The sequence below is a fragment of the Malania oleifera genome, chromosome 2, assembly GCF_029873635.1.
Source record: "Malania oleifera isolate guangnan ecotype guangnan chromosome 2, ASM2987363v1, whole genome shotgun sequence".
NCBI lineage: Eukaryota > Viridiplantae > Streptophyta > Magnoliopsida > Santalales > Ximeniaceae > Malania > Malania oleifera.
The window spans coordinates 141,843,242-141,855,991 of NC_080418.1; the positions used below are offsets into that span (position 1 = coordinate 141,843,242).

The 12,750-nt window shown below is 35.7% G+C and overlaps 1 protein-coding gene across 1 annotated transcript; it reads left to right on the top strand.

Moving 5' to 3' along the window:
* Window positions 1–2,348: 2,348 nt before the first annotated feature.
* LOC131149600 (ABC transporter G family member 15-like) lies at window positions 2,349–9,126 on the top strand. Its single transcript, XM_058100200.1, has 9 exons — window positions 2,349–2,795; window positions 4,586–4,665; window positions 5,172–5,633; window positions 5,802–5,927; window positions 6,325–6,456; window positions 6,827–7,111; window positions 7,245–7,517; window positions 7,616–7,723; window positions 8,494–9,126. The coding sequence occupies exons 1-9, from the start codon at window positions 2,552–2,554 to the stop codon at window positions 8,848–8,850; spliced, it is 2,067 nt and encodes a 688-aa protein (XP_057956183.1). The 5' UTR covers window positions 2,349–2,551; the 3' UTR covers window positions 8,851–9,126.
* Window positions 9,127–12,750: the final 3,624 nt, after the last annotated feature.

Genomic DNA, 12,750 nt, shown 5'->3' on the forward strand with positions numbered 1-12,750 from the left:
ATTGGGCTTATGCCAACTAAGTTGATTCCTAATAAATATGTACATATGGAATTATCTACTTGGACATTAGTTATTAATGGGTTGAAGGAAATTCCTTGGATAAAATTAGAAATCCGTTAACTAATTTGTTTAAGGGTGGATAAAAGAATTTAAAACCATATCCGACTAAATTAATGTGCAAATCTGTTATGAGTCAATTTAAGCAGGTCGAATTTGGTTCAAATCAACAAATCTTTGTCCGATTTTTTAGGTCTAATGTGACCCACATAATTGGACCCCATACTAACACATGCTTATCATTTGTATGAGTTCAAGTTCTAACGTGACATCTTGTGATTGATGAGTTTCAAATCCTACGTAAAAAGGTTGTTCCTTCCAAATATTTTTCTTTCAAACTTTAGCATGTTCAATGTTGATTCCAACCCTCAACTCTTATCCTAATTATGTTTATATGCATAATATGCAGAGCCGACTCTTCACAATATGAGACCCTAAATGAATGATTTAATTAGGGACCCTTAATATTTTGTTTAATTTTTATTTTTATTTAAAATTAATTTTTCTAACTTTTTGAGATGCAAAATCACTAATTAAAGTTTTATATTCAAAAATTTCAAGTATTTCTTTTTCAAAATTAACACTAACTATAAATTGACAGATTATGTAAACAAATAAAAATAAATTTAATAAATCTATAAAAATAATAGATTAAAATAATATAACCTGATTATTATAATTATTATTGCAAATCGATCGATGAGCGAGGCTTTAGAGATATCAGATTCTTACCGGATACAACGCTCTAGTCTCAAAGCTTCCAAAATTTAAGAAAAAATAGAAAAAAATTTAGAGTGAAAACAATAGAAAAACAATGTACAAACACTGAAATCAAAATTAGAGTTGATGAAAATTATAGAGTCAGAGGTCTGAAGACGATGAACACGAGCCGCAGCAAAAATCACAAAGAGACCGAGAGATGAGATTGAGAGAGAGTGTGAGAGATGGAGAGATTTTTTGAGAGATGGTGAGGCAGAAAGAAAGATATGAGAGTAATAGAGAGTTAGAGACATAATAGATGTAGTTAATTTCAACTTTCAAGAGTTGTGGTAAACAGTCATAAGACATTGAGACTTGAAAAAGAAAAAAATTAAATTGTATTTACTTTACATTTTAAAATACAATTTCATTTATATGATAATGGGAAAGTCAATGTATGGAAAAAGAGCATCATAAATAATGTTAGCATTATTATATTAAAAAATATTTGGGGGCCCTAAAATTTTTGGGGCTCTAGGTAAACACCTCAACAACCTTATGGTGGCACTTATAATATGCCTACATATGTTTCCTTAGCTCCTACGGCACCTTTGTCTCATTAAATACCTTTCAAGTCCCTCTTCTCTAAAGTCTTAATCTAAAAGGCCATTCCATGCATTAATTTTGACCTGCTCAATTTTCAAAAGTAACTTAGGTCATTCCACTATTAGGAGCACCTTTACACCTGACATATATAGATCATAATTAAGATTTAGACACAGACATTGAGACAGACACACGGTTACACTTTGCATAGGTAAGGATTCATGTAAGTAGCTGATTGCAACTAGGTGACCTTAAGGCTTTTGGTTGTGGTATTGTTGCAAGAGTAGTTAACATATATTTTACACATACACACTTAATATTGTTCATATTATAATTTTTATATATACTTAATATGATTTTATAATCAAATGGAGCTTGATTGAGTACTCGAGTACAAGTTCAACAATTTTTAAATCAATCAAATTTGAGTCTAAGTCTTCAATTCAATATTTTTTTAAATATTTCACTCTGTCATTGATTTGATGCACAACTAAAATATACACTAAATACATGTGATTATGTTACCTACGTAAAAAGTCTAAACAAATTTTAAATCAATTTAAAACATACTTCCACAGTTGTAAAATCAAGTGCAAAACCTAATATTCAATTTGATCATGCTCGACTCAAATGTATATACCCACTTAAATATGCATGTGCAGACCTAAACTAGCTATTATAATGGCACTAACTTTGTAATGGTGGTGCAAATTAAACTGCCCTTAGGACATGTTTGGTAAGTGGTTCTATCAGCGACAAGTCTGCATAGAATTAAGTCAGATAGGACCGATATCAATTAAAAGTTTCTTAAGAAGGCCGAACACTACGTAGCACACAGACCATACACATACACATGCATTAAATTCTGCTGCTTGCAACCTATATGATGTGATCTGATTTAATTAAGCGCCCACCATTCACCCGCACAACCTCCCCAACCCCTGCTTAATTATAGACTTTATTGTAGTATTCAATTCATTTTTCACGCTGGCTTTTAATTCATTGATGGTGTTCCTCTGACCGGAGAGAGAGAGAGAGAGAGAGCCCCTAAGCTAAGCTAAGCTAAGCTTGTTCTACCTACACAATGCCCTCTCTAGTTCTATTCCATTAATTTAGTTTTCTTCCTCTTCTTCTTCTTCTTCTTCTTCTTCTGTTGTGTCTTTCTGAAGGGTGGCTATTAGGGGAGAGGATGGAGATAGAGGCGGCGAGCGGTAGCGGGGCGGCGGCGGTGGAGAAGGGGTCGGGGAGTGGTGGTGGTGGCGTGGGGACATACTTGGTTTGGGAAGATCTTACGGTGGTGCTCCCCAATTTTGGGAATGGACCCACCCGGAGGCTGCTGCAGCGGCTAACCGGGTATGCTGAACCGGGTCGGATCATGGCCATCATGGGTCCTTCTGGCTCCGGCAAATCTACTCTTCTTGATTCCTTAGCAGGTTCTCTCTCTCTCTCTCTCTCTCTACTTGTTACATCAATTAAATAAAAATATGAATAATGCAAATTAAGGGGCTTTGAACGGTTGAACCATATAATGTTGAAAAATCCTCCCGTCCCACAATAGAAAATTTGAGTGAATGATCTGTGCTTATATATTGGGCTAAGACTTACTAAGGTTAATCTTTTGGATCAAGTTAGTGTTCACCAAATTCATAACTCTAAGTAAGTGAGATCGATAAAAGTTGAGATGTGAAACTAATTATCAAAATCATCTAAGCTGAAGATGAATTCGAATTGGGTCAAGACGTGAGAGGTAGCCTATTAGCCTACTAACATATAAAATGAGGTAATAGAATGATTTAAATTGTTGCTGGGGGTTGATGGGAAGATGCTTTGTAAATCTTTGCATAATTATGAGAAGTTTTCAGGGTTTATATATAAACATTAAATATTTATGTTTAAAGCATTTTTTTAACAAAATTAATATTCGTGTTAACTAGCTCCTTTTGAATATTGGATTTTGATTGGTAACAAGTGAATGGTGAAGAATACTTTCTGTGTGCACATAATGGCCCAAAGAACTGTAGGTAGATCCAAAACTGTTGGACTTCTCCTTATTAATGGTATAGATGTGTTGCCTTTCAATTATTTTATTCTTGTCATTTAATTTTATCAAGAAAAGTCATAAAAGAGGACCTTTAACACTATTTTAAAAAGTAATATATATGCGCGAGAGAGAGAGAGAGAGAGAGAGAGAGAGAGAGATCTTTTATCTGCCATTCTAGCTTGCTACAGCTACTGGGTTGATAGAAAACAACAGGAGAAGTAATTGGGCGACTGTCAGCAATTATTTACACAGGAGTACAGGACTCGGAGTAAGAGAAGTAACTATTATATGTGTATATATGGATATGTTTTAATAGTGAGAGTGCGTTACTGCATTTAATTATATATATATATGTTCTTCTCTTCAAACTGTAAAGGTTGGTACAACCACCTTTACAGTACATTCATGCTAGGTAATTTATTTCATTTATCTACTTTTCAATAGACTAGTTGAAGGAGGGTACTGTTGATTCTTGCCTAGTGGGTCTCTTTGATCCATCCTTTTTACTGGGCTGGGAAGATTTACCATTCCTAGAATAAAATAAAGTGAGAATGAAATAGCTGTTCTATATTTCATTTAGAAATACAATAGTTTACAAATATATATATATATATATATACATGGTATCGATTTGGGATAAATGACAATGCACAAATTGGTGTTATTCTAATTAACATGGAATGGATTAGATTAGAATGAATATGTCCAAATCTCACAACGAGAATGACTATTACTTGTTATTTTCATATTAGTTAGAATTACACTTTACACCAAACAAATGTCCATTTCATTCAAATATACCATCTTTTTCTTTGTAAAGACTGTTAAATTATATTCTTTTTTAGTGACTATTTCATTCATTCTGTGAACCAAGTAACCAACATAATAGTAAAAAATTTGAAACTATTTGATTTAATTTTTTTTAAAAAAATCTTTACAACTTCTCAATATCTCATTTAAAATTTGTTAATTTGAAAATGTGCTACCACTGGTATAAAATAAAAAGTGGATATTAAAGGGGGGAAATCACCTTTCTATGCATGTATAATGATCTCACGCACGAGTAGTAGTAACTAGGCCAACCCATAATTTACGTACTGCGATTTTAAGTTGCTAGCTATGTAGTAATTGCCTTTTTTTAATTGTAATTTTGTAATATCTTGATTGGAGATATTGCCACAGGTAGGCTCTCTGGAAATGCAATCATGACTGGGAAGGTTCTTCTTAATGGAAGGAAGAGGAGACTAGACTATGGGGCTGTGGTGAGTACCTGTATATCTTGCACACAAAGTGTTTGAGGTTTTGAATCTTAGCGAATTCCAATTTCACATGAAAATTTGCAAGCTCAAAAGTAATTGTTGAAAATCAACATTTGCTGAAATAGTGCATTGAACAAAAATGCCACTCTTTCTATGATAAGATTTTATTTAGTTCCAAAATCTTCGATGGAGTTTCTCTAACCATTTGCTGAAGTTTCCTTGAACCAAACAAAAGAGACCAACGTTCACAAGCCCCTGCAACAATTCTCACCGTCTTGAACCAAAATCAAATGAATACTTGAATTCGAAACTTCTTTGAGTACCATAAATTATGTGCAATTTAGAGCTGAAATTTATTAGCATTGTCAAAGTTTTGCCACTTTTGAAATTGAACCTTTCAGCAAAATGCAAGGAATTACCACATCTTTGATCCTCTTCTGTTTTATGACTATTTATGTTATTGTTCTTGTGAAAATTGTGGATAAAAATTATGGCTGTTAAAATTGCAGGCTTATGTGACCCAGGAAGATATATTGTTGGGAACCCTCACTATTAGAGAAACCATTGCTTACTCTGCCAAGTTGAGGCTTCCAACCAACTTGAGCAAAGAAGAGGTGAATGAGATTGTAGAGGGAACAATCATGGAAATGGGTCTCCAGGGTTGTGCTGATCGGCTGATTGGAAACTGGCATTTAAGAGGAATAAGTGGTGGGGAGAAGAAGCGACTAAGCATTGGTCTTGAAATCCTGACACGACCTCGTCTCTTGTTTCTTGATGAACCCACTAGTGGCCTTGACAGTGCCTCTGCTTTCTTCGTGATACAAACTCTTAAAAATGTTGCTTGTGATGGAAGAACAATTATATCTTCGGTTCACCAGCCGAGTAGTGAAGTTTTTGCACTCTTTGATGACCTGTTTTTATTATCTGGAGGCGAAGCTGTTTATTTTGGAGAAGCAAAGATGGCTGTAGAGGTACGAGAAGATAGATATAGTATTACACTAATTAAGCTGTGAGTTAATTAGGAATTTAGGACTTTGTTTATAAAGGTAGCTGCTTTCCTTTCTTCCAGTAGGAATATTATCCAAAAAAACTTCAATTTTATTTTAAGCAAAACTTTTGAGCCTTTCTTATGTTTGCAGTTCTTTGCTGAAGCGGGTTTTCCGTGTCCAAGAAAAAGAAGTCCTTCTGATCACTTCCTTCGCTGCATCAATTCAGACTTTGACATTGTAACGGCAACTTTGACAGGATCTCAAAGATATCATCATGTATGCATATACATATTTTCAACTAAAATTCTTTTGCCTTTGTCAAGTGCCAACTTGTGTTGTTTACCTTTTTATTTTCTTTTTCGTTGATATCTAATTAAAATAGTTAACAGTGTATAGAATTGCATGCCTCTAGAGTATGGCTTCCTCCAAACAGGTTTATTTGTCTCCCAACAAGGGCCATGTCAAGACTAACTAGATATTTTTTTATTAATTTACTCATCAACATTCTGCCAAACTTCACTCCAAATGAAAAAACAGTTCCACCTATCCAAAATCAATGATGTTTCTTCTTCAGACAGCCCTTCAGTTTTGATATTTCACAATCCTTGAATTAAAATTTTCTTGCTAGGTATGTGTTTATCTCACTAATTATTTCTGGTTTTTGTGATTTTAGGAAGTCCACATATCATCAGATCCTTTAGCAGATGTGTCAACAGCAGAAATCAAAGCTAAGCTTGTTGAGAAGTACAGGTGGTCAAAGTATGCAAAAAGGGCAAAAGCCAAAATTCAAGAAATATCGGCCACTGTAAGCTTTTCAAAATTTTAATTTGTATTAAGTCCCCATTTATTTACCCAGTTTGTATCAAGGTGGTGGTGTTTTAGTGCTGCCTTAACATGCACTTCCTTTCTCTGAAGTTTTTGTTTAAACCATCCACCGTGCTGTGTTTTCAGATAAGAATTTCTGTTAAAAACTCTTGTAATATGCCAAAAATTGCAAGAATGCCTACGCTGCTTTCCTGTTAAATTTAGGAGCTGCAAGACTAATTTTTCACACCAAGTGGAACTCAAGAAGAAATCACAATTTTAAGTAACAGTGTTCTATGCTGCATGTTAAAAAGCACATGCCAGAGTAACTTACTGTAGGATAATGTTTTGAACAACTTTATATATTGCAGCAAGTACTTGTGCCAGAAACAAAACAAGGAAGCCGAGCTGGATGGTGGAAACAACTTTCAACACTGACTCAGAGATCTTTCCTCAACATGTCTCGAGATGTTGGATATTATTGGCTAAGGATAGCCATCTATATCGTAGTATCCATATGTGTTGGTACAATCTATTTCGACGTTGGCACCAGCTATACTGCAATCTTGGCTCGGGGAGCCTGTGGTGGATTTATAGCAGGTTTTATGACATTCATGTCCATTGGAGGTTTCCCATCTTTCATTGAAGAAATGAAGGTAAACAACTTCCTAAATTGTTATTATTCAAAATAGGGAAAAAAATCCCATAGTTGAATGAAGTATTATAAGATGGAAACAGGGCGCTATTGGTTTCAGCTATAAATTTTCTGTACTCATTTTTTGGAAACAGGTTTTTTACCGGGAAAGGCTTAATGGGCATTATGGAGTTACTGTATTTATTCTATCAAACCTCCTCTCTTCATTCCCATTTTTGGTAGCAGTTGCGCTTAGTTCCGGGACTATAACTTTTTACATGGTGAAATTTCGGACGGAATTTTCTCATTATGTGTTCTTCTGTCTCAATCTCCTTGTCTGCATTGCTGTTGTGGAGAGCTGCATGATGGTTGTGGCTTCTCTGGTTCCCAATTTCTTGATGGGAATTGTGACTGGTGCTGGAATAATTGTAAGAAAAATAACTACAACTTCTGTGAGATTGCTGTTCTTTGTTGTTATTGTAATTTTCTGATCATGGTCAGCCTTCTTTAATGGTTATGCATGCAGGGAATCATGATGATGACCTCTGGGTTCTTTCGGTTGCTGCCTGATCTTCCCAAGCCATTTTGGCGCTATCCGGTTTCATATCTCAGTTATGGTTCATGGTCAATACAGGTAATACCATTAACTAAAGCAATATTGTATATGTTTCATACAATTCTTGGTGAGATAATTCAGGGATGAAATCTACAAGAAAAAAATAATCAAAAAATGGATATCCAACAAAGAAAAAAAGCTCATTGCAATTTTGACAAGTGAATTTTGTTTTCCACTCCTAGATAGGATCTTGAAATATGTCTTACAAATGCAGCCCCAGGACTACGAGTCCAATTAATATTTATAGGCCAGAAAAAGATTCATGTCACTACCTTTTTTTTTTTTTTTTTTTCACCGTTAAAAATTAGTAAATGTGTACATTTTACTCGCAACTGCTTCTCTAACTTTTTTGCACTAAGCTGCTGTGGCTATTTTAGAGGTAAGGTGGTCCAAGAAAGTTCTGTGGGAGTACAGTTGATGAATTTTCGGTATCCAAATGGTTTTGTTTGAAAGAAACAAATGTGTTTTTAATAAAATCTTGCAACCAATGGTGCTGTGGAGGTTTTTTAATAAGAAATTCAAAGCTGTAGGCAGTCAAAATTTAACTCGGAATTTGACTTAACTGTACTAGTTGGGTTTTTCATTTCTCTTCATTGGGATTTTTTGCAACTCAAATATTTTTTAAACTGAGAAAAATTTCTAAAATAGCCACAGGATCATTTCTAGGAAGCACCATATACAGCCCCCAGTGTATTTCATGTTTGGCATGTGTAAAAAGAAAGTGCTGCTGGTTGCATTTACTGTTATGATCAGTTAACTGATCATATTACATGGGACAAAAACTGCAGGGTTCGTATAAGAATGACCTAGTGGGGCTCGAGTTCGATCCTTTAATCCCCGGGGAACCAAAACTGAAGGGCGAGGACATCGTCAGGAACATGTTTGGGATTCCACTGGATCATTCCAAGTGGTGGGACTTAGCTGCTTTGGTAGCCGTACTCATATTTTACAGGCTTCTCTTCTTCACCATTCTCAAGTTCAAAGAGAGAGCTTCACCGTTGTTTCGAACACTTTATGCCAAGAGAACTCTCCACAATCTAAAGAAGAGGCCTTCCTTTAGGAAGACGCCCTCTTTTGCTTCCAAGAGGCACCAACCTCTCCACCCACTGTCTTCTCAAGAGGGCCTTAACTCTCCCATGCATTAGAATTGCAGCAGCAACATTGTACCCATACATTGCATTAAACAGAAAATTGGTATAGTGCATTTAGTGATAATAATAAGAAAATATGCTTCGTCTCTGATGCATTTAACCATCTTTTCCACACTAATTTGTTGCAGCATGGTGGATCCTGTGTGAGTATGCGAGTGTGCGTCAGAGAGAGAGAAAGAGAGAGCTGCATGTGGGGAAAATGGTGAAATGGTAACCGGAGATATGGCAATAATATTGCTCTTATAAGATGTTTCAGCTTTAATGTATACAGGAAATGCGTAGCATTCTTTCTGATTCCGTTACACATGCGCTCACACAGACGCACGCACCCCCACACTCACGCATACAACATGCACCTACCTGCCTTTTCGAATGTGTCTTATTTTTTACCTACTAATCTTTTTGAAAGTTTGATAAAAATGAAATTTTTTCTCAAATGAATGTACAATATTCATGTTGAACTTAGTTGTTGTTGGATAAAATTTAAAGCCTACAACAATAATAATAATAACAAAACCAAGCTTTAAGTCCCATTAGGTGAGGTTGGTTATATGAATCATTTTTTGCCGATTTATGCTATTATGGACTATTTCTTTTGATAGAGTCAGGGATATTAAATCCTTACTGATTATTTCCTTTCAAGTTTTTTTAGATCTATTCTTACCCCTTCCACAGCCTCCTACAATTGTCAAAGTATTGTGTGATTTTTTTTTTAAACAAAAAATTCAAATTTATTGATAGCCCTCACTTATGGCGAAAGAAAACCGTAGTTACAAACAAACCACAAGGGATTTACAAACCATCCCAGGCAACAAGACCAATAAACCTAACAAAACACAACCCAAAAATAAAATTAAAACAAACTAAATAAGATCATATGAATCAAAACAAAATAAAAACAAAAAATTTGCAAATTGATGACAATTAAAAACTTAAGAAAAACATAGGAAAATCAAATGATGCCAATTAAAAATGAAAGTTTGGAATACTCATATTATCCATATGAATTAAACCTCTCATTTTACTCGATAACACATCACCTGCAAAATATCTTCTCTAAATTGTTGTTTTATAGAGAAATGAAGGTCTTGTAGCTCATCCTCTAACAATTCTCAAAAGTCTCATAAGTACCAAGAAGAGCAAATTCTAAAAGTGATCCATCCCATCACCAATTCCGAGTCACTTTCAATCTCACAATCTCGAGCAAAAGTTAGGGCACAACACTCACAAACGCCGCACCATCCGAAACAACACTAACTAAAGCAGTACATAGGCTCGCTTCGCGCACATTAGTTTTGCTCATGAGGAAAGCTAGGGCACAGATTCGCAGGAGGTTGCCTCTCTCAAATTCACCATTCGGGTCTGGCGACGGAGGCTCCCAATCTTGAGTAAAAGTTAGGGCACAGCACTCACGAACGCCGCACTCTTGAATTAAACAAAGGAGAATGCATCCGGTTGCACCTGGGAACAATGCGTACCAAAAGTTCAAGTGTTGCAACTTTGCTCCATCAATGAACAAAGTATTGTGTGAATGGCCAAATGATTTGCCCTTGAGTTTTGTATATTATATATATAGACTTTACAAGAATGCTATACAAGGAAAGTAAATAAGGTCTAATATGATTCTAGCTCTATACATATAAACTATAATCTGTCAAGCCCTATACATGTAAACTAAATATATGCTAACTCTACAAAATAATGAATTGAATAAAATAAGGAAATAATTATGGGCTGAATTAAGGAAAGAAATCTTTTGCTTTGTTGTTTCGTTGACAGCCTCCCTCAAATTGATGTGGGTTGATCAACAAGCATCAATTTGCTACTTAGGAAGCAATGTTGATGACGAGTGAGAGCCTTGGTGAAGATATCCGCAATTTGTAATTCAGTGAAAATGTGTGGAAGAGTGATAACATGAGCTTCAAATGCTTCATGGATAAAGTGACAATTGACTTCAATATGCTTTGTGTGCTCATGATAGACATGATTGGCTGTGATCTGGATAACACTTGTATTATCGGCATGTAGAGGTGTAGGATCGATCTCAGAAAAATCTAGCTCTGCAAGCAAACCTCGAAGCCAAATAATTTCAAAACAAGCAAGAGACATCGCCTGATATTTAGATTCTATCGATGACTTAGAACTTTATCTTGCTTTTCACTCTTCTAAGAGATCAATGCATCACCTAAGAACGCACACCAACTAGTGATGGAGCAACGTATGTCCAATCAGCATCGCTATAAGCAGCAAGGCGAGTAGAATTGCCTGCAGGGAAGAATAAACCACAGGTAGAAGTGCCCCAAACATAGTGTATGATCCTACAGATAACAGCCAAATGAAAATGACAAAGAGTCTAAAGAAATTGGCTGACTTGTTGTACAACAAAAGAAATGTTTGGTCTAGTAATGGTGAGATAGACAAGACTACCCACCAACTTCTAGTATAAATTGGGATCAGCAAGTAAGTCATCCTCCTTTTGCGAAACTTGACATTTAATTCCATTGGAGTATCAACAAAAGTATCCTTCTGAAGGCCATCTGTGGCCACCAAGTCACTAGCATACTTATGTTGATTTAGTGAAATACCTGAGGGACTACGATTCACCTCAAGACCAAGAAAATATGTGAGAGAAGCAAGATCTTTTGTACGAAAGGACTTTGAGATATGATTCTTGAGCCGAGCAAGTAAAGCAGAATTGAAACCAATAATCACAATATCATCAATGTAAACCAAAAGAACAACAATACCCATGTCTGATTTCCAAAGAAACAATGAAGTGTCATACTTTATCTGCTTGGATGAAAATTGTAATAAAATGGTGCAGAATTTATCAAACTAGACCCTCGGAGCTTGTTTGAGAGCATAAAGAGAGCGACGAAGCTTATACACATGTGAAGTCGGAGAGGGAAACAAGCCCGAGGGTGGCTTCAAATAAATACACTCTTTAAGATCCCCATAAAGAAAGGAATTGTTGACATCCATTTAATGTAGTGGCCAATCACTGGAAGCAACAATAACCAGAATCGTACGGACAATAGTCATCTTACCCACAGGAGCAAAGGTCTCTTTATAATTGACACCATATTCCTGATTATTCCCAAGTGCAACAAGGCGAGCTTTGTAATGATCCAAACTTCCATAAAATCGGACCTTGACTGAGTAAACCCATTTACAATCGAAAGGAACAATGGTGGGAGGACAAGGCTTAATGTCCCATGTGTGATTGGCCTCTAAAGTGACAATTTCTTCTTGCATAGCTTGTCGTCAATGATCATGCTTGGCAGTGTATGAGTAGGATGTGGGAATATCTAAATTAGACAATGCTGCAGTAAGAGCAGAAACAAAATTGCCAGAACTTGAAGAGGGAAACCCATACCTATCTTGGGGTACAGACACTCGAGAAGATCGATGTACCAAAAGCTATAGAGGTGTTGCAACTGACTGAATTTAGACCATGGTAGGATCATATATCGGATGAGCTACTAGAAGAGACTATAGGCGCGAGCGTTGCGTATACACAATACCTGATTTAAAACGAGAACTAACTTGATGAGGATCCGAGAATTACTCCTCAAAGGAGGGGAGAATCACAGTAGACAAGGACGGTACAGAGGACACAAGAAAGAAATGTTGATTTTCAAAGAAAATAACATTCCTAGAAATGCGTTTATGATGTAATGTAGGATCATAGCAAACAAATCCCTTTTAAAACATGTTATATCCCAAGAATGCACATCAAACATATTAAGCAGATAATTCAAGTCACTCATGAGAAGGTAAATGAACAAAACATACACAACCAAAGGTACGATGGTTATCATAACTATGTTGCTTAGAAAATAAGCAGAAATAGGGAGACTCCATGAGTAGGACTTGAGAAGGTAAATGATTAAT